The following is a 23,770-nucleotide window of genomic DNA, read 5'->3' on the forward strand; positions in this document are numbered from 1 at the left end:
CTTTTGTTATGGTCTAATTCTACCAGTACATTCTGCTATAGATTCTGTTTATGCATGCTATTGTGTTATTCCCTCTTTGCTGATGCCAAAAAGGGGGAGAAAAGGATATATGTATTTTGTGCTGCAGGTATATGTATTTTGTGCTGCAGGTATATGTATTTTGTGCAGGTATATGTCTTTTAACAAGTCAACTATGGCACTCCTTGAGGGGGAGTCATAGATTCTGAGGATGTCGACTACATGCGCCTCAAGATACTCACTGCTCCTATCGAGGGGGAGTAAACCACAGAGAAGTCAACTCATGCAGTCGACTACATGCACCTTAAATTACTTACTACTCCTGTTGAGGGGGAGCAAACTACAGGGAAGTCAACTGGTGTTTATACATATATTATTTTATCATTATCAAAAAGGGGGAGATAGTTAGATCTAATTTTAATGATGAAAATAATATATTTGCTTTTTGTGTAGGAACTCTTGGATTGGCAAAATCAATTAGCAATGATCAAGGAACGTATGGAAACGTATGGATTGAGTTACAAGATTGAAGGAATATAGGCGCGGTTAAAGGAAGAAGAAATCAATCGTGAAGATACTGACGGAATCAAGGGACGCGATTAAAGGAAGAAGAAATCACAGAAGATACAGATGGGATCAATTATAGCTAAACTCAAGGAATCATATAAATCAAGATCTTGCTGAATATTCAATCAAGTGCCTAAATATAGATGATCAAGATTCCGAGTTCAAAGAGCCGTTACAGAACAACTTTATTTTTGGAAAGAATCAATCTCTTTCCAAGGATCAAATCTTTTAGGTTGGCAAATCTTTCCAGAATTCAAGCCTCTCTTTCAAAGTATTTAAACCTGTAATCACACCTTAGCTTAATATACCTTGATCGAACCAAACACCCTCTCTTTGTTCTGCTGCAAACAAACATTGTAGCTCTCTAAGACCTGCTGTGTAACAAGTTAGAGAAGAAAGAAAGAACAACACTGGTGAGGCATTGTATCAAAATAGATGAGTGATATAGGAACTAAGCTATCACGTCATTTCCATTGTACTCGAAGAAACTCATTCACTAAAGAGAACTCCCTAGCTACCCAAGGGGACTGGACTAGGATTCACATTGAATCCGAACCAGTATAAAAATTCTGGTGTCTTTAATTCCTGCATTTACATCTTATATTCTGTTATTAAAACTGTTAGTTTATTGCATCTAGTCGACTAATTGAAAAACCAGTCAACTAACAGAGATTAAGTTTAAAAATATAATATTCACCTCCCCTCTTGTACTTTCAGAACGAAGGTGTTATAATTTACATATCGTATAGACATGTATTCTATTTGTGGAATATGAATAAATAACATACAAATGCTAGTAAAAGAGGGAGTGGTTGCGAAATGTGTTATATATTAAACGGTTGTTGGCACAACTGAGATCAACCATCCAGCTGCTGTTATAATATAATGTTGTTATAATAATTGGATATGTAATAGAAGTTGAGATGTATTAGTCTACGACAAAAGAAAGTTTGCATTGAACTGTCATGACAATGAAATGGGTCTTAAGATATTTGAAATATACTCAAAATTATGCTTTGTACTACAATAAGTATTCTGTGGTAATTGAGGGGTATAGTGATACAAATGAGTTTACTGGTTCAGCTGATTCTAAATTCACAAGTGGATATATCTTTACAGTTGGTGGAGGAGCGTTGTGTTGGATATCATCCAAATAAACGTGCATTGCTCGCTCTACAATAGAAGCTGAGTTCACAACTATAGACAAAGCTAGTGAAGAAGCTAAATGGTTCCGAAATTTCTGAGAAGACAGTCCATTTTTGACCAAACCGTTAGCACCTATATGTATACATTGCAATAGTCATGTAGCAACAGGAAGGGCCGGAAGCACTATTCATAACGAAAAATCTCGTCACATACGACGAAGACATAATACCATTAGACAATTACTCTCTAGTGAAATTATTATAATTGACTATGTAAAGTCAAAGGATAATGTGTCGGATCCGCTTATAAAAGGTCTAACTAGAGAGGTAGTTGAGAGATTATCGAAGAGAATGAGACTATGGCTGAGGACAATTCAGTGTGGCGGTAACTCTACCTAGAAGATTGGAGATCCCAAGATTTAGGTTCGACGAGATCAAATTAAGTCATTAGTGACGGTTCAACATTGTCAAATAAATCTTTGGTCCATTCTCGTGATGAAGACAATGTTCAGTATCAAGGACAAAGCATTAAGGCTTTGTAATGGTTCTAAGTTTGATACAGGATATATCAAATAGCGTATCTATGGGATTACACGTTTAGGAATCACCTAGATAAGTGTGAAGTGTTAACCGCTTCAAGGAGAGTTCTGTAAGGCCAATTCTATATGCACTTATAAAATCAGACGGTGTTCATGGCTGAAACAAACACAACAATGAGAACCAAAAATGTTATAAGGGTTGATTGTGTGACTTATGTTTGTCTAAGTATACACCAAAGCTCGAAGGTTCAAAAATATCAATTCTATCGATTGACCGAGTATATCCGACATAAGTTCACTATGGAAAGTTCAAAGGAAAACATACTTATCCAGATGCGATTAATCCTTGCTTGCGAATCACACAATTTTCATGCATATTTTTATACATATGGCCATTCCCCATTCATGTGGGGGATTGTTGGGTTTTTTTTCTAAAGAGTGTGAATGGAAAATGGAAGAGGCACCTCTTGGCTTGCACCTCTTCATATCACCCTTTCATTGTCTATAAATTTAGAGACTTGGCCTCATTTTTATACATGAAAAATCTGAAAACTTCTCTCCTCTTGTCTACGTTGTTGCATTATTTTTCCAAATAAACAAAGTGTCAAGTGTGATTTGCTCTGTTTATTGAATTCGCTGAAGTTCTGTAATTTCGATTGCCAGTATTGCAGAATAGTTTTTCCATTCTATCCTGGGAAAAAGTAATCCATACCTTGGGTAATAGTGAGGGGATTAAATTCCTTAAGGGCACACAAGCAACTTGTGGGCTCGAAAATTATTTTATATTTTTTTTATTGAACTAACATTTCTTTACTTCTCTGATTGCTGCTTCTTTGCCATGCGCTTTGCTTCGCTTTATTTTATAGAAGAAAGAGACCAAATGAGAGTGAAAGGCAAGGGCAAGCGATAGAAAGGAGAGTCCCGATTTTGAACAAAGATTACAACCACGAACAACTGTCCCTTTTATGTTACACAAATCATGAACCGTATGCTAACGCCTATGTATTAATTAAGTTTAGTAATTAAATTTAACTACATGAGTAAAGACTAAAGATAAAACAATTAGAATAGACATCTATTTTTACGTGAAATAATCTTAAAAAGTTGATTTTGTGACTCAGGTTCATTTTAATCCAACATTCCTTTTATTTTATCTCGTATTGACAATGAGTCCCGCAATGAAATTTTGAAGTGCTTTATTCTAATTTTGTAGTTTCTTAGATTTATTTTAATTTAACTATGGTAATAAATTTATTTGTTTGGTACATACATCCATGCTTAAGTTTCTATTTTTTTGGCATTCATAAGTTTAAAAAAAAGATTGTATTTCCAAAACTTAATTCAATTTTTTTTTTAAATGAAACCAGTAACATTGTTGATAAGAAAAAGCAACTCTTATTTCACGTTGTAGCATCATTCATGGACTCAGATAATCAAACATCTGGTCAAATGACATAATAAATAGTTATTTTTGTGGTTATTATCTTAAAACCTTTCATGGCTACCCTTGGACTCCGGTAAACCATGACCATGCATTTCCACTTTTACGTTCCATGTATCCTTATATTTAGACCCTGCATTTTCCTCTTCCTTTTCAACTGCAATATTTTAATTTCTCCAATAAGTTAAGAGGAAAGCGTACGTTCTAGCAAGAATAAAATATAATGGCACGTAAAATCATGATTCTTGCCCTCGTTTTCTTCGGCATGGTGTGCATGGCCTCAGCCATTGATGGCCCGGCAGCTTTGAAAGATGCCGCAAACGCTCCGATTGCAGTTGAAAATAACGATGTCATTGGTACTGTTGAATTGTGATCATCTCATCTAAATATTTTACGCACATTTTTAATTACTTATGTTATGTTTCAACACGGCCCTTCACATGGGCTTGCATTTTTATTTATGGGTCAAACACATGGAAATGTTTTATGGGCTTAATTTGTAAGATTTATGGGTCTTCATAAAAACCCGAAAAACCGAACCAAACCGAAAATCGAACTAAACCGACCAAAAAAACCGATACTTTTTGGTTTGGTTTGGTTTTGGTTTTGAATTTTAAAAAGCGATCAAATTTGGAATGGTTTTGGTTTTAATCAAAAAATAACCGAAAAAACCGAACCAAACCGACTATAGGAGTAGCTATTTCAAATTTATTATTACATCTATATATATGTATATTTTATACAAAGTTTCAGAAATTCCAAATTTATTATTACACCTATATATATGTATATTTTTATACAAAGTTTCAAAAATTTTATGGTGAATGTTAATCGTTTGCACTTTTAGTGCAGTTCTTTACCTTTATATTCTAGTTTGATTGGTAGTTTTCTTTTATTAAGTGTAAGAAATCATTTCATGTTAAAAAAATATATTTTTAATTGAGTCCTTAAATTATTCATCACTATTTGATTCAATTATCATCAATATATTTTGGTAAATAATAGATTTGGTGAAGGGCAATTGATTTGATAGTGTTACGTCGAAAATGTGGTCGCCGGAATATGTGTTTGGTAGTGTATGTCTTATATTTAAGAAAAAACCGACAAATAATCGAAAAAAACGAAAAACCGACAAAACCCGACATAAACCGAATCGAGAAAAAACCGACTTAATTGGTTTGGTTTGGTTCTAATATTTGAAAAATCGACTTACTTGGTTTGGTTTCTTTTTAGAAAAATAACGATCCAAACCGAACCATGAACACCCCTAGTAAGAATGAACACATTTTTAATTACTTATTTATATTATGTCTTAGGTATCGTTGATGGAACCATGGAAAATGGAGTTGTAGCTGCTGCACCAGTTGGTGGACCAGTTCCTGCAAATGCTTTCCCTAACATAAGTTTGCCATCACCACCAAATAGTGGAGCCACAACTGGCACCCTTGACTTTTTCTCCATTGCCACCACTGTTGTCTCTGTTGCCATTGCTGGTTCATTCTTTTTTTGAATGCCAAATTAAGAACCGGACATCTTATCTGGAGCTTGAATCATTGTGTTGCATCTTTTTTCTGGTTACACATTTCCCTGTCTTTAATCTTTATGTAATGTGTTACATATTATGTTGGACAATATGTCAAAGACAGCATCTTTGTTAACCATGAATATTTAATAAAAGAAAAAAAAATGTTGAACCGAATTTCTTCTTCTTCTTGCTCGATGAATTATTACTTTTTCTTTATTCTTATCATGACAATACTATATTAAAGGAAAAACAAGCAATTAAGAACACACCGTTCTCCCAAGATTATCCGTATTTATTTCACTAGCCAAATAGTGCAATCACATGTATAAAGAACACGAATTACACTATGAGTCGCGGTCTTTGTACGTCATGTTCGTTGTAAGTTAGTCTATGTAAGTACGAGACATACTTTTGAGGTTAATTACAAGCACTTAACCTCATGTCTAGTACGTTACACTTTGCACCTTTATGTTGTTGGTGTCGTGAGTGAGCTAATGTACACCCCGTATTTTCATACGTCAAAGTGCATCTTAAGTTAATCGACATAAGCCGGGAGAATAAGATTATCTTTTAGGGTACAAGTGTTTATGATGTTTAAGCAAGTGATAAGCAAGTGTTGTAAAAATTGGAGGCTAAACGAAGTGAAAAAAACAACTTCGTCAAAGTTGGCAAATTGGGAATGTTATAACTCATACTTTCGAGGTAAGATTAGGAGCGTTTAAGATGGTAAGAAGGTCATGTTATGAGGTATTTGAATCATATAATAGTGATATGTAAGTTTTGAAGTCAAGTAAGTTGTAAAACAAAAGTCGGCAAAAGTTATCGCAAGTTACGTTTATAAGTTTATTGAAATTTAGGTCTAATGTCAATGAGCTTTTCTCCCAATATACTTGGAGTTACGAGGTCATCCACCCACCAAATTGAAGTTCTACGAGTCTTCTTTGCAATGCATTAAACCGTTCACCGATACAAAATCGTAGTAGACAAATATTTATATTTTTGCGAGACTATGTAGACTGCCCCATTAGGACCCACAGAGGTGGTGGAAAGTTTCACCTTTCTATTAAAGCGATACAACCCTTTTACCACCCCATTTTTTGCCCAAAACTGAACCCTAAGCTCATAAAAAGCTCCCAAGACCTTCTCCAACCGTTCAAGTAAAGTTCTAAAAGAAATTAAAGTGGTTTTTCCCATGGAGATTATACAAGTGTAAGAGAAAACTTGTTCTTCCCTTATTGTGGTGAGATTGAAGTTATCTCGAGTTGAAGTAAGGTATAAAGGGGATGATTTCGTGCATCTATGGTAAGGCTCACTCTCTCCTACATGTGTAAGAGTTTAATGAAGTCTTTGAAGTGTTGTTTGATTAAGAACTCATGAGATAAAGGTCAGAAATCTTATTTAAAGTGTTATGTTGTAGTAGACTGGTTTGAACCCATGTTTGTGATGTGTTGTTGCTGGAAATAGGTGGAATAACTTGGATATGACGTGGTTAATGTTGTTCTTGTTTTTTGTTGTTGTTAAGGGCTTGGGGAAAGTAGAGAGACGTAGGGAAAGTGCTGCCCGATTTTGTATAAGCAAGCTTGCCGCTCGTCGGCTATCGATATGTTCTTAATATTGATAAAAGCTATAGTTTCATCTTGTAGACCAGCGTGTTGATGAGTCATTTGTGGAATCGTGAAGAATAGCTACGTTTGATTTATGTAAGGTCTTCCTTCCTTATTTTGTCATGATTTCGTAAGTCATGCCACCCTTATAAGAGAATTAGGGACAAGTTCTTGTGTATGCTCTTTGTCGACGAATTAAGGCCGTCTATAAGTTTATGACGTTAATATAGATAAGTTGTAAGCTATCTGGAGTTGCACTTCATGAATATTCCCTAGAAATGAGTAGAGCTCTGGGAAGCTTGTATTGTATATAAGATCAGAAGTGTATTCTCTGATTGATTGTTACCTATAAATGGCTTAACGAGCTAGAGGTCTTGCACAGTCGATAGAATGACTTAATCGCTAGAAACAGATCATGATAGTTAAATAAAGATAGCCATAACCTCCCTAATGTTAGGGAGAACGAAATATAAGTTAAGAAAGGTAATAAGCTGCCTAAACACGAGTCCCCTTGTAGATTAAAGATTTTGGACAAATGAGCTAACCAACGAATGGTAACATAAAAGTAGAAGAAGATAAAGTTATATAAGTTGTAGAATTAGATTGTAATAGGGCCACACGATAGTCATACACATCCTAGGATAGACATGAACTTCATGAACTTCCTAAAGCTAAGGGAAGTAGGATATGAGTAATGAACGTAAGAAGCAGTTTAAAGGAAACTAGTTATCAAATACGAATCATGAGTTACAGAGAGTACTGGACAAGTTTAATTTTTTATAAGTACGAGTACCTAGCTTATATATTGTTGATTTCTAAATGTTGTTGTGTTAGGTTTCAGTTTTAATGATGAAAAAGATATAACTGCTTTTGGTATAGGAACTCAAGGAAGCATCCAAGATTGAAGGAATCAAGAGGAAGAAATCAATTAACCATCTGGAGATTCGCAATCAATCAGAGATTGATTTAAATGGAAAAGAAGCAATCGAAGATCTTGCTAGATAATCAATCAAGCTGCTATTTTCAAAAGGAGCAATAATCAAGGAGTAAAACCCACATTATCAAAGCTTGTAGAAGGAAAGCTATCAATGAGGAAGAGCAACGGCAAGCTGCTAGTTTCGGAAGAACCAACAATCAAGGAGTAAAACTCGCTCATCAAGATCTGTAGAAGGAAAGCTATCAATGCCCTCTCATCAAGGAAGAGCAACAACAAATAACCTTATTCTTGGAAAGAATCAATCTCTTCCCAATGATCAAATCTCTTGGGTTGTCAAATCTCTTCTGCAAACGGCCTCCTACAAAGTATTTATACACATCCTTAAGGCTTAGACAAATATACTTTGATTGAACCAAATACCTTCTCTTTGTTCTACTGCAAACAAACATTGTAGCTCTACTAGATCTGCTGTGTAATAAGTTAGAGAAGAAAGAGAGAACAACACTGGTGAGGCTGTTACACCCCATATTTTCGTACGTGAAAGTACGCCATAAATAAATTGATGAAAGCTCGGAAATGAGATGTTGCATACCGCATTTTCGTATGTTAAAGTTTCGTCGTAAGTTAATCGACGTAAGTTCGTGAATGAGATTATTTTGAGATTATAAGCATTATGCTATTTCAGACAAGTGATGAGTAAGTTCGTGAAGGTGAGAGGGTAAGCAAGTCGAAGAAAGTGAATTTCGTCAAGTTTGACAATTTGGGATAAAATATGGCCCGAGCTAAAATACCCGATATTTATGGACTAGTGTCATACAAGGTACCACATGACCATAATAGTAAGGTGTATAAGGTATGTTAAAAGTGAGTAAGTATTTTAAGTAATTTGAGATAATCCGTAATCATGTGAATTATTGGATAATGAGGGAATTAACAAGTTAATTAATAATTAGTGGTTGATTAATTGAAATCTTTGGATAAAGACAAAGCCAAAAAAAACGTGGCAGCCCCTACATGAGTCATTATGTGACTCTTGCATAACTTTGCAAGGTGTCAACCTTTAAAGAAATATCTTACTGATTGCTCACATCCATGTTATATGATTGCTCGTGCAAAATGTGTAAAGTGCAAGTCAATAATCTATATGTAAGCAGTACGACCTTATACATGAACACAAGCTTCTTACAATACCATCTTCAACATAAACCTTTTCCCAAATGTAGATAGGCTAATAATTTAGCAGTTGGCAGAAAGTGTGTATAAAACAAAAATCATAATGTCATGCAGAATGATAGCAAAAAAAACTTACCTGAGCAAAATGAGCTATGTATCAGCAGAATTGGAGAACCATCAAAAATGACCAGTGACTCAATCATTGCGAATTTCAGCAATTCAACGATGAGCTCCCTTAATTAGATACATGTAGCGTATCAACCTTTGACAGCGCACAAGGTTGAGATCAATTCATAAGTGATCATACGGAATTTTTTACCAAAAATTCATACGAAATTTCATAAGATAATGGCAACGGGATTTTGTGATTCGGAGAGAGCACGGTACAATCTTTCTCAGGAATATCATACGGATTTTGCCCTACTCCGATCTTGCCGTCGCGAGTTTTGTCGCAATTGTCATATGTTAGAAGGATTGTCCAGAGAACCGGCTCAGGTATGTTAAGGCTATCCCTTCTTTCTTTTGGCATGATCTATACGACACCAACGAAACGAGAGAATGCACAACTTCCATTAATGACTCTATTCATAGAAGTATTAGAGGTGCCTATGTTCTTGAATTTCCATGTGTCATATTATTCTATTATCTGTTCATGGGTCTCAGAAAAATACGTAAGTTGAAAAAAAAGTTTACTTCATGATATTACTCGAAGGCATAACGGTCTTATGACATTCCAAGAGATTTTATTGACGTACTTCTCATGCATTGCATTCATGTACATTGACCCATGACCAGATGGCATTATATACGTGTATATATGTATATATATTTATACGGGATATGGGAAAAGGTTATGGCATTATATACGCACCACCACCTGATCAGCGCTGGTATACATTGATGATTTGCCCATAGTGGCCAAGATGATATGATGGGATGCCCTCAGAGACTTGATGATGTTATGAACGCATATACCCATGCATGGTATGACATTTATACGCATATGCATGATATTATAATACTAAATGATTCACAAAGTTATTCAGATATACATGTTGAGTCTTTTACTCCATGTTTCTCTCATGTCTACTAGTTACTGATTTTTATTCCTTACATACTCGGTACATTATATGTACTAACGTTCCTTTTACCTGGGGACGCTGTATTTCATGCCCGCAGGTCCTGATAGACAGGTCGAGAGTCCTCCAAGTAGGCTATCAGCTCAGCGGAAGGTGTTGGTGCGCTTCATTTGCTCCGAAGTGGCTTCTTTGGTCAGTATGATTAGTACATGTATTGATTGGTATGGCGGGACCCTGTCCCGACCTTTATGATATTATGTATTCTTAGAGGCTTGTAGACAGATGTCATGTATATGGATACTTGTATGGCCTTGTCGCCCTATGTTTCGAGTATATAAAGAATCATGCCGGCCTTATAGGCCCGTACTTTATATGTATAAGTTTGTATTCCCTCATACTTTACTCCGGTTCATTTACCTATGATAGAATGATATGAAAGATATGTTAATTGGTACTTGGTTGAGTAAGGTACCGGGTGCCCGTCGCGGCCCATCGGTTTGGGTCGTGACAGAGGCATGGTATCAAAGAGAAACGAGTGATATAGGAACTGAGCTATCGGTGTAGATCACACCATTCACTATGTACCTTGAAAAACTTATTCACTGAAAGAGAACTCCCTTGCAACCCAAGGGGACTGGACTAGGATTCACATTGAAGTCCGAACCAGTATAAAAATTTCGGTGTCTTTAATTCCTGCATTTAGTTTCTGCATTTTAAATTCACTCTTTACTGTTATCAAGTTATTTACATCTAGTCGACTAATTAGAAAACTAGTCAATTGGCACCGATTAATATTAAAAAATAAATAATTCACCCCCCCTCTTGTACTTTCAATTGGTATCAGAGCTTGGCTCACATTTTTCTTTTTCTTTACAGCTTGTGAGAAAAGATCATGGCAAATCAAGTTATTATAGGAGCACTCTTCCAAGAAGGAACTTCGCAAGTGTGGCCACCATACTTTAATGGACACCATTTCTCTCACTGGAAAGTGCGTATGGAAATATACGCAAAGGCTTATGATGTTAAAGTCTGGAGAGTTATCAAAAAGGGAACTATCCTCTACCGGCTGTTGCTCAACCACTTGTTGATCCAGAAGATATAGATTCATATATAGATAAGCAAATGGCAGTTGTACAAGTCAACAATAAGACAAGAAATTTGCTCTTCAATGCTATAAGTGGTGAAGAGTATGAGAAAACCTCCAGTTGTGATACATCCAAAGAGATGTGGGATAAACTTGAAGTTACATAAGAAGGAACCAACAGAGTAAAAGAAACACATATCAACATGTTGGTTCGTGATTACGAACTCTTTCAGATGAAAGAAGGAGATTTTATGAAGAGATGTTTGCCAAATTCAGCAAAATCATTAGCGATCTAAAAGCCATTGGGAAACCATACTCAAGTGTGATCAAGTTAGGAAGATTCTTAGAAGCCTACCCACTACTTGGCAGACCAAAGTGGTCACACTTGAATCATAGGATCTGAATAAACTATATGATGAACTTCGAGGAGAACTCATAGCTTTCGAGAAAACACATCTCAAGAAAACAAACCAAGAAGAAAAGAATAAAATAGTTGCATTCAACGCCACAACTAAAATAGCAGAAAATGATATCGATGATGATCCTGAAGCTCTTCAAGAAGAAATTGCTATGGTGTCAAGAAACATGGATGGTTTAATGAGAAGATTCAGGAATGCGAGAAAAGGAAGGATGCCACCTAGGCGATCCAGGCAATATAATGAACAAGACAAAAACGATGGAAAATGCTATGAGTGTGGAAGATTTGGACATGTTCAAGCTGAGTGTCCAGATCTAAAAAGAAAAATCTCCAGAAGTTTCAACAAGAACAAATCATTTGGAAGCTGGAGTGATGAAGACAGTTCAGAACATGAAGAAATAGCAAATCTTTGCTTCATGACAATTATGGAAAACGACATGAACAAACTTTTAGGATACTGGACAGATGAGGACACCTCAGACAATGAATGCAAAGATGACAATGAGAACTGTTTCATGGTATGAGGTGAAACAAGCGAGGTAAGATCTTATAACTGTGAAAGGTGTAATGAATTGCAGGATATTCTTGATCTTACTTTGAAAGAGTCTCAACAAATGACGAATGAACTAAAGAGACTCAACAAAGAAGTAAAAGACTAGAAACTCAAACATGAAGTATGTGAAATCGAAAAAGAAGTACTTCAAGAAGAGTTTGAGGAATTGCAAATGCAACTTAATGGCATGCGCAAATCCACCAGTCATAGTTCTGTCAGGTCAAACCAGGCAACTTACAAGTCAACTGGAGAAGGACCAGCCAGAACAGAGTCCACTAGTACTAACACTAATGAAAGATCAAAAAATGGATCAGGAGTTACATGTCACTACTGTAAAAAGAGTGGACATAGATATTCCTTTTGTCGATTTCGTAAATCAAATGTTTCAGGTTGGATTTGGAAACCCAAAAACAATTCTGAGTCAAGTAATACTAACAAACTAGGACCCAAGCAAGCTTGGGTACCTAAAAGAAAGTAATCACTATGTCTTGCAGGAACACCACCGGAGGAGCCGCAAAGGAAAATGGTGCTTAGATAGTGCGTGTTCCAGTCACATGACAGGTGATAAAAACCTATTTAAGGAAGTTACAAAAATAGATGGAGGAAGTTTTAAGTTTGGCGATGATTCAAAAGGAAAAATAGTCGGTACGGGAACAGTCCCTTTCAATAACAATTGTGATATCATTGAGGTTTATCTCGTTGATGAACTTAACTATAATCTTCTGAGTATAAGTCAGCTATGTGAGTCAGGGTATGAGGTAAAATTCAAGAAAACAGGTTGTGCTATTGAAGATGAGACAGGTAAAATAATCCTCCCAGGTAAAAGGTATGGAAATATTTATATTCTTGATGGATTTGAAAATATAGATGGTCATATTTGTGTAACATCCATATCTGATGATCCTTGGTTATGGCATAAGAAACTTGGTCATGCAAGCATGCATTTGATAGAAAAACTTTCTAAGCATGAGTTAGTTATTGGTTTGCCCAAACTAAATTTCTCTAGAAATCATATATGTGATACTTGTCAAATTGGAAAACAAACTAGAAACTCTTTCAAAAACAAAGATATCGTATCTACCTCTAAGCCTTTGCAATTGCTTCATATGGATTTGTTTGGGCCTACTAGAACTGCTAGCTTAGGAGGGAAACGATATGCTTTTGTTATTGTTGATGATTACTCACGTTGTACTTGGGTGATTTTCTTATCTCATAAAGATGAAGTGTTGAAATTTTTTGAGATTTTCTGTAAGAAGGTTGAAAGAGAAAAGGGGTATCTGATTACAACAATCCAAAGTGATCATAGAGGAGAATTTGAAAGCAGAGCATTTGAAGACTTCTGTAATGATCAAAGATATGCTCACAATTTCTCTGCACCAAGATCACCCCAACAGAATGGAGTCGTTGAAAGGAAAAATAGAACCCTGTAAGATATGGCAAGAACTATGATACTAGAACATTTACTGCCAAATCACTTCTGGGCAGAGGAGTAAGTACAACATGTCACATTCTCAATCGATGTCTCATAAGGCCTATTTTGAAGAAAACACCTTATGAACTTTGGAAAGGTAAGCGACCCAATATTAGTTACTTTCATCCGTTTGGAAGTAAGTATTTCATTCACAATATTGGTAAGGACAATCTTGGAAAATTCGATCCAAGAAGTGATGAAGGTATTTTTCTGGGTTATTCATTGAACAGTAGATCTTTTAGAGTCTATAATAAATGCACACTGTGTGTGGAAAAATCAGTACATGTTATATTTGATGAAATTAATTCTTCGACCGAGAAAGGAATTATTGCAGGTGATGAAGATCAAGCTCAAGAAATTCAGGAGACAAGCAAATCTCAAGAGTCGACTAATAGATCTGATGTTGTGATAGAGTCAACTAATGAAACCAGCAACAATCCACCAGAACCTCCGAAGGAGTCAACTACTCACATAGTTCGTCCAAATGAATGGAGAAGTGAACCTGAATATCCTCAAAAATTCATCATAGGAGATCCAAGCGAGGGAATGAAAAACAGGGGAGCTCTCAAGAAGAAAGCAAATATAACACTAATTTCGCAGATTGAGCCAAAGAAAATAGAGGAAGCTCTGAAAGACTTAAGCTGGTTGCAAGCGATGCAGGAAGAGCTAGATCAATTCGACAAAAATCAAGTATGGAAACGGACACCCAAACCTGAAAGTGTTCCTGTAATTGGAAAAAAGTGGCTCTTCAGAAATAAACTGAATGAGGATGGAAAAGTTGTAAGAAACTAAGCCAGATTAGTTGCTCAAGGATATTCTCAACAAGAAGGAGTCGACTATGATGAAACCTTTGCCCCAGTAGCTCGACTGGAATCTATACGAATTCTTCTGGCATATGCATCCTTTAAGAGATCTAGGCTATTCCGGATGGATGTTAAAAATGCCTTTTTGAATGGTTTCATTGAAGAGGAAGTATACGTGAAACAACCTCCTGGGTTTGTAGATTCAAAGTTTGCCTATCATGTGTATAAGCTAACCAAAGCGTTGTACGGACTGAAACAAGCTCCACGGGCATGGTACGAAAGACTCAGTTCATTTCTTATTGATCATGGATTTACAAGAGGTAAAGTAGACACTACTCTGTTTATTAAAAGATCATTAGAAGGTAATCTCATTATTCAAATTTACGTTGATGATATTATCTTTGGTAGTGCTAATCCTCTTATGTGCAAGGAATTTTTAAATCTTATGCAAAGTGAGTTCGAAATGCGTATGATGGGAGAACTAACGTTCTTCCTTGGACTTCAAATCCAACAATCTGAAGAAGGAACGTTCATATGTCAGACAAAGTATACAAAGGAATTGATCCAAAAATTTGGTATGAGCAATGCTAAAGCTATTGGCACACCAATGAGTCCTTCAACAAGTCTCGACAAAGACCAAAAGGGAATTCCTGTTAATGAAACTAAGTATCGTGGAATAATTGGCTCACTTCTTTATCTAACTGCTAGTCGATCAGATATTATGTTTAGTGTCTGTAAATGTACCTAGTTTCAGTTAGCTCCTAAGGAATCACATCTGACTGCAGTAAAAAGAATTATTGATATCTCATTGGAACTATCTCTCATGGATTATGGTATCCACGATCTAACAATTTTAAATTAGAAGGTTTTTCAGATGCTGATCTTGCAGGTGATAAGGAAGACAGAAGAAGCACCAGTGGAACATGTCAATTACTTGGAAAGGCACTAATATCTTGGAATAGTAAAAAGCAAGGATCAGTTGCATTATCCACGACTGAGGCTGAGTATATTACTATTGGATAATGTTGTGCACAATTACTATGGATGTCTCATCAATTGGGTGACTATGAATTATTCTTTAAACCTATTCCAATTTTCTGTGATAACTCTAGTGCTATTTGTCTATCTAAGAATCCTGTGCATCATTCTAGGGCTAAGCATATAGATATGAAGCATCATTTTATTAGAGATCATGTTCTTAAGGAAAATATAGAAGTAATTTTTGTTGGAACTACTGACCAACTAGCGGATATCTTTACTAAGCTTTGGTTCCTCTCAGGCGGATTTTTCAGACCACTCTCACACTTTAGGAGAAAAAGCCATGGGAAAAAGGCCTATGGAAGAATCCCCTGAATCCTTCACTCCAAAGAAGCCGAAAATCGATCTTTCTAGTTCTTTAGAGTCTGACCTAAATTTCTGGGACTCTCCAAATAGGGATTTTTTCATAGCTTTGAAAGACAAGCCAATTGCTCATGGGAGGGTAGTCGACCTTGATGACATGGACGCCCTAAATTGCAAGGTAAAAAATCTGTTTGTTCATCAGGGCTGGTCTAAATTCTTCTTTGTTCCCCTTCCTAAAGTCTATGAACCCCTAGTGAGAATGTTTTATGCAAATTTTTGTTCTAGTAAGCCTGATAAGTTGGAATCCTTAGTGTAAGGGAAGCGCATTGTTCTTGATTGTGCCATGTTTGATTCAATTTTCCAGTGTAAGTGTTCTGGTTTTCCCATACTTTTCAAAAATTCCTGGCCTGATGACTTTGAAATCACTTTTGATCAAGAAAAATAGTGTATTGCTGAGTGTCCATCTGATTCTGTTCCAAACCAGTTAGGTCTTAGTGATGTTAGCTTTGAAACTCGTGTTCTAGCCCACATTGTTGCAACTACTCTGCTTCCTCGTACTGGATCTTTCTCCACCTTCTCTCAGAGAGATACCTTTCTTGTCTATTGCCTTGTGACAAAACTCAAGATCAAGCTGTCCTCCTAGGTCATCAATTTTATGATTGAAAGTGCTGATGATCCCACTAGTTTGCCTTATGGCATGGCCATCACTCACATTCTGGAGGCACATAATATCTCCATCTCTAAATATTCCTTCATATCTGTCTCAAAATCTTACAATTACAGAGCATTTTCAAGTATGGGGTATATGTGCGTGAAGGGCTCATGGGTAAAGAAACAAGAAGGTGAAGTCAAACATGCTCAAATTGATCCAAAACCCAAACCCTCTGTTTCCCATCATAGTCCCAATGTCCCTAACCTTGCTGAGAAACTAGTTGCCATTGACAATCAGTTGTCCACCATCAAAGATCTCCTTACTGCTACCGAGTCCACTGTTGCAAATATTCATGCTATCTCAAAAGAGACAGGGTCTGATGTTTCAAAGATAAGAGTTACAGTTCTCAAAGTTAGGGAAAACGCAGTCAAGGCATTCAAGGAGGTCCACGATAGGTTTGATGGAGTGACTATCTCAGCCAATGCCAGCTTTGATCAACTAAAGGAGGTGATATGCAGCACTCTTACCTATTTCTTGCGTCGTTAATGTGGAAGTTTAAGACAATACTTTTGCTGTGCTGTTTTGGACTGGATAATCAGTCATTTGGATAAAAATATTTTGGCTGTCTAGACACTATGTTTTGTTTTGCCATAACTCTACTAGCGTATCATGTTTATCGTATATCTGATTCTAGTCTATAGTGTGCTGCTATCTTATCCCCTCTTTGCTGATGTCGAAAAGGGGGAGAATGGATATCTATATTCGTGCAAAATAGTGCAGGTATATTCATTGTAATGCAGGTACATCTATTGCAAGGGAAGTCGACTACGAAGAGAAGCTCACTAAAATAAGTCCAATGGCACCTCTTGTGGGGGAGTCAGAAATTTTTCAGAAGCAGTCGACTAAAGAATGCACCTACTGAGGGGGAGCCAACTGCACTCATTGAGGGGGAGAAAACTACAGGGAAGTCAACTGATGTTTACATATATTATTTTGTCATCACCAAAAAGGGGGAGATTGTAAGATTTCAGTTTTAATGATGAAAAATAATATAACTGCTTTTGGTATAGGAACTCAAGGGAGCATCCAAGATTGAAGGAATCAAGAGGAAGAAATCAATTAACCATCTGGATATTCGAAATCAATAAGTGATTGATTTAAATGGAAAAGAAGCAATCGAAGATCTTGCTAGATAATCAATCAAGCTGCTATTTTTAGAAGGAGCAATAATCAAGGAGTAAAACCCGCGTTATCAAAGCCTATAGAAGGAAAGCTATCAATGAGGAAGAGCAACGCCAAGCTGCTAATTTTGGAAGAACCAACAATCAAGGAGTAAAACTCACTCATCAAGATATGTAGAAGGAAAGCTATCAATGCCCTCTCATCAAGGAAGAGCAACGGCAAATAACCTTATTCTTGGAAAGAATCAATCTCTTTCCAAGGATCAAATCTCTTGGGTTGTCAAATCTCTTCAGCAAACGGCCTCCTACAAAGTATTTATACACATCCTTAAAGCTTAGACAAATATACTTTGATCAAACCAAATAACCTCTTTTTGTTCTACTGTAAACAAACATTGTAGCTCTACTAGATCAGCTGTGTAACAAGTTAGAGAAGAAAGAGAGAACAACACTGGTGAGGCATTGCATAAAAGAAAAATGAGTGATATAGGAATTGAGCTATCCGTGTAGATCACACCATTCACTGTGTACTCGAAAAACTTATTCACTGAAAGAGAACTCCCTTGCAACCCAAGGGGACTGGACTAGGATTCACATTGAATCCGAACCAGTATAAAAATTTCGGTATCTTAATTCCTGCATTTAATTCCTGCATTTTAAATTCAGTCTTTACTGTTATCAAGTTATTACATCTAGTTGACTAATTAGAAAACTAGTCAACTGGTAGCGATTAATATTTAAAAATAAACATTTCACCCCCCCTCTTGTACTTTCAGTTTGATGTCACATATACATAAGTGTGGGCCCTATGGAAAATCAGTAGTGATCGCCTAAGTGCACGGTAAGGTTGGTTATGGACGGCCAAGAGCACGCATAGCCAAACCCAAATATGTGAACCGTACGGACGATCTGCTTAGCTACGCGTACGTTCCACCAAAAACTTATGGTTGTAGTGCGCCTTAGGGATGGTTTGCCTTGCTATGCGTAAGAACCACTTTATGTTCAATTTTTACGAATAGACGATGACATAGTAAAAGATAAGAAATCCAGTCATTAGAGATAGTTCAGAGTACCATGACAGAATAAGTTGTGTAGTTAGACAGAGGGACCAAGCGATCCAATCGAATGTGATCTGGTAAGTCGATTGAGAGTAAGTGGTAAGTCCACTCTTGTTCTTATCTTTCAGTAAGGATTCTACTGTGTTCATTCATGTTCTTTAGTTTTCGAGTTTATATATATTATTTTCTGCCTTACATGTTTGGTACATTTTGTTGCACTGACGTCCCATTATTGGGGCGCTGCATTTCATGCCTGCAGATGTAGATAATCAATTTGACGAGCCCCCACTGTAGATAGGGTTGATATTCAGCAGAGGATTGGTAAGACTCCATTTCATTTGGAGTGCAACCGAGTCTAAAGGTCACGATAGTAGAGTTTTATGACAGACTTATGGGTAGGTTAGGGCCCTGTCCCAATCATGTTTGATGTCAGACACTCTTAGAGTCTTTATAGACACAGGTTCAGTATGTACAATATCTTAGTGGTCTTGCCGTCCCTCATTTATTTTTTTCCTTTTAGATTGTCCAATATTGATACTCATAGTGGCCTCATCGGCCCGAACATGCATTGATGTTTTGAGTATGATGTCTAGTTGATACGACGCTTGCCCGCCTACGATATATTACGAGTTGCGGCCATGATAGCGTATAGTACGATAGAGTTCGGCCATGTCGGCCTATGCACATTCTAGGTTACGTCTAACATTCAAGAGTTATAGAGTGGTTTGCTCGGGCTAGTATGGCACCGGGTGCCCAAGCCGTGCCTCACCTGGGTTGGGTTGTTAAAAAATCGGTATCAGATAAGAACGTGTCTTAGGGAGTCTACAAAATCGTGTCTAGTAGAGTCTTGTTTATGGATGTATTGTGCACCACATTTATAAATAGGAAGCTACAAAGCATTTAGGATTGGTTACCCTTCTTTCTAATCCAGATCGTGTTGTATAGAGTTGAGTCGTAAGGATTCAATGTCTAACTCCTATTTGATAAATGTTGTACAGAGATGACCAACACAAGAAGATCTATAACTAGTCAGCAGGGTAAGGCTAATGAGGGGGGAGGTACTAGTATACCACCCCCAGTTGATGTAGATCAATCTGAGGTTCGGGTTGAGTCATCTTCCCGAGTATCCCCTACTCCACCAGCACCAGAGGAGAATCATAGAGCTCTAGCATCTCCAGTACCCCCACAACTGCCTACTATTCATGATCTCAGGAGTTTTATGCACTTTGACCGAGTTAGTAGCTACACAGTGACAACAGCTTGTGCGAGACCTTCTGAGGGGCCCAAAAGTTCGAGGGTCCGCTAGTTTATTGCTTTGAGCCATCTAGAGTTCACGGGGACGGATCACTACGAGGATCCCTTAGATTTTATTGACCAACTTTACAGGATCTTTCGGGTTATGCATGCTTCTGAGACGGAGGCGGTGGAGTTAGCAGCTTTCAAGCTGCGATATATAGTTGTTTATTGATATGATTCGTCGGAATTATCCAGAGGGCAGAATGCGCAACCAACAAAGTAGGGAGAATTCTCCAGAGCCTTCATGGACCATTACTTACCATTGTAGATTCGGAAGACCAATGTTGATCAGGTTTTAGCCCTACAACAAGGTGACATGAGTTTTCGCGAGTACACCCTCGGGTTTGCTTCGTTGGCCAGGTATGCCCCATCTTTGGTTGATACAATGCGAGCCAAGATACATCAGTTTGTGGTAGGGCTGGCACAAGAGTTAGTTAAAGCTTGTACCACATCCTCGTAGAATGACAATATGGACATATCTCGGATTTAGGCTTTTGCCCATAATCTAAGGGAGCATAACCAATGATAGCAGATAAAGCAAGCTTGATATAGGTAGCAAGGTAAGAGAGACATGCCAGTTGACGAGCATGTAGGGGCAGCGAGTAGTAGTAGGTCTTAGAGGAGACAAGGTCAGTCAGCATTCAAGGCAGAGGGCAATTTATCCAGGCCTCGGGAGACACAATATTCTCAGAGTACTCAATTGAGAATCGGTCAAGGATCAAGGCCACAAGGAGTGCAAGATCAAGAGAGTGTTGGACAAATGAAACCACCTTGATGTAAGTAGTGCAGAAGGAGAGGGGTCGTACTTACAAGGTATGAATGCTTGTTTCAGATGTGGCACCCCAAGGCATATGTCACGGAATTGTCTGACATTGATTATAAGGGTAGCAGTCGTTCGGAACAACCTATGGGTTCAGTACCTTCATTTCAGTGTGGAGAAGGGGAGCGTCGGGCTCGAGAGGGTACCAGAATCAAATGTGTGCATTAGGAGATAAGTTGGACCCCGAGCACCCATATAAGAGGTATTTAGGTATGTTACCTATACGTTAATAAGCCTTTATATATCTAGTATAATATTAGAAGATGTGGTTAACTCGATTAACAATGGAGATAGAATGTTGCATCCAAGATGAGTCATAGTGGAGTATTGTTAAGAGGTAGAAATGCTAAATAAGATAATGAATCTTGTAGTAGCTTAGAGACCCTAGAACTCCCGAGATAAGATGTAAATCATAGTAAGAACCAAGTGATCTAGACATGGTAAGATTACTAAGCGATGATCATAACAAGGAAACGATAACATTTAGTAAGGGATTATACATTAGAAAGTTTGATAAGTAGGACGATGACTTCTAGCATAAGATAATGGCGAGGGCCAAGAGGGTGCCCGGTTTGTAAATAGTAAGCGGGATTAGAACGTGTTAACAAGGCTTAAACCAAAAGAAAATGAGGCAATAAGCAGCGGGATAGAAGCCATAACTATAAGTAAGTGAAATTCGTAAATGTAAGGCTTTGGATAAGGATGATAGATGCGAGAAAGGTAGAAATATAGTGTCAAACATTCGCAGACGAATGTTTCTAGGGGGAGGATGTTACACATCGGACCTTTGTACATCATGTTCGTCCTAAGTTAGTCGACGTAAGTACGAAAAAATTTAATTTTGAGGTTACAATCACTTAATCTCATGCCTAGTACGTTACACCTTGCACCTTTATGACGTTTGTGTCGCGAGTGAGCTAATGTTACACCCCGTATTTTCATATTTCAAGTGCATCGTAAGTTAATCGACATAAGCTGGGAGAATAAGGTTATATTTTTGGGTACAAGTGTTTTATGATGCTTAAGCAAGTGATAAGTAAGTAACGTAAAGATTGGAGGCTAAACGAAGTGAAGAAAACAAGTTCGTCAAAGTTGGCAAATTGGGAATGTTATAACCCATACTTTCCGGGTATGATTAGGAGTGTTTAATATAGTAAGAAGGTCATTTTATGTGGTATTTTCATATAATAGTTATATGTTAAGATTTGAAGTCAAGCAATTTGTAAAACAAAAGTCGGCAAAAGTTATCGGAAGTTACGTTTATAAGTTTACTGAAATCTGGGTCTAATGTTTCTGAGCTTTTCTCCCAATATATTTGGAGTTACGGAGTCATCCACCCATCAAATTGAAGGTCTACGAGTCTAGTTTTCGACGTATTAAATCATTTGTTGATACAACATCAAAGTAGAGAAATATTCATATTTTTGCGAGACTGCGTAGACTGCACCATTGGGACCCACATAGGCGATGGAAAGTTCGATCCTTCTATTAAAGCGGTGTAGCCTTTTTCCCACCCAGTTTTTCCCTCAAAACTGAACCCTAAGCTTATAAAATCTCCCAAGTCCTTATCCTACCATTCAAGTAAAGTTCTACAAGAAATCAAAGTGGTTTTTTCCATGGAGATCATACAAGTGTAAGAAAAAACTTGTTCTTCCCTTGTTGTGGTGAGATTGAAGTTACTTCAAGTTGAATGTAACGACCCAATTTACCCTCCGTAAGACGTCGTGACGGCACCTAGTCTCTACAACTAGGTAAGCCTAAACAATTACGGAAATAACAAGAACAGAAGTAAAACTCACAACTAAATGCAACAATAATAACATAACTAATAACCATGCCGCTCGGCATGTACAATAATCAACTCCTCAATACTACATAGTCTTCTCAAAACCCGGAACATCATGAGTCACAAACTACAGAAGGAAACTAGTGTCTCTATACATCAGAGTCTAACAAAGAAGTACAGAATATAATGGACATAGGAGAATAGAGGGGGACTCTGAGGTCTACGGACGCGGCAGATATACCTTGAAGTCTCCAACTGTCGCTGCTCACTGGTGATGCGGCTGGTAAGAAGTACCTGGATCTGCACACGAAAAAATGTGCAGAAGAGTAGCATGAGTACACCACAACGGTACCCAATAAGTGCCAAGTCTAACATTGGTCAAGTAGTGACGAGGTCAGGTCAGGGCCCTACTGGTATGTATAAATATAATCAGACGGAACAAAAATATCGCAGTAAAATAAAGACAGAAATTTAACAAGAAGGAAACACAGAAGGATAACAGTACAGTACACAGAAATAACAATAGGGGATCTCCCGAGATACCGCCTCATAGTCCCAAACGTAAATGTGCAAGGGGATCTCCCGGAATACCGTTCCGTAGTCCCAAAGTAAATATGCAGCTCAAATAATGGAAGTAACAGTTATAGCAGAGATGCTACAGTTTAGACTAAGTACAAGTCAAGAGAAAAGCAGGAAAATTCACTAAGCATGCTGCACAGAGTTCAGATAAGCATTTAAGAGACGTAGACATGTTATTCTAGACTAAACAGGATAATTACACATGCTGGTTTAACTCAAATAAGAAGGAACTTCTTCCCATTTTTCCCAATTTTCAACCTAAATCCGAAATTAAAAGATGGAATTAATGATAGATTAGTGGGATATAACCAAAACCAAGTGTAGAATTATTACCCAATTGATATCTAAATCCCTCAAAATCTTGTCCAAATCCGGGCTCCCAAACTCAAGTTCTGATAATAATGGCCTAACCCTCATTTTTAAATGTTATATTCTGCCCATGTTCTCCCTTCTTCGTGAACGAGGAAGACCCATCGCATTCGCGAAGAGCAACTTACTCTTCCCAGAATTTCTTCATCGCGAATGCGATGCCCTTGTCGCGAACGCGAAGGTCTCACAACTCAACCCTATGCGAACGCGGGACCAACATCGCGAACGCTAGGCATAAGGGCCTGGGGACCCAGCTAGCCAGTCCCTCTACGCGAACGCGGGACCTCCACCCCGAATGCGTAGGTCAACTACCCTAGTGCTTCGCGAATGC

General features: G+C 37.5%; 1 protein-coding gene across 1 annotated transcript; it reads left to right on the forward strand.

Moving 5' to 3' along the window:
* On the forward strand, window positions 3,852-5,409 carry LOC109233889. Its single transcript, XM_019399741.1, has 2 exons — window positions 3,852-4,066; window positions 5,027-5,409. Exons 1-2 carry the CDS (start codon window positions 3,934-3,936, stop codon window positions 5,218-5,220), a joined length of 327 nt encoding a protein of 108 aa, XP_019255286.1. The 5' UTR covers window positions 3,852-3,933; the 3' UTR covers window positions 5,221-5,409.

The sequence above is a fragment of the Nicotiana attenuata genome, chromosome 10, assembly GCF_001879085.1.
Source record: "Nicotiana attenuata strain UT chromosome 10, NIATTr2, whole genome shotgun sequence".
NCBI classification, from domain to species: Eukaryota; Viridiplantae; Streptophyta; class Magnoliopsida; order Solanales; family Solanaceae; genus Nicotiana; species Nicotiana attenuata.

Excerpts from the sequence above, each read along its gene's own strand:
- LOC109233889 (XM_019399741.1), top strand. The coding sequence starts at position 3,934 with ATGGCACGTAAAATCATGATTCTTGCCCTCGTTTTCTTCGGCATGGTG. Across the intron at positions 4,067-5,026 it reads TGAAAATAACGATGTCATTG|GTATCGTTGATGGAACCATG; the intron begins GTACTGTTGAAT and ends ATTATGTCTTAG.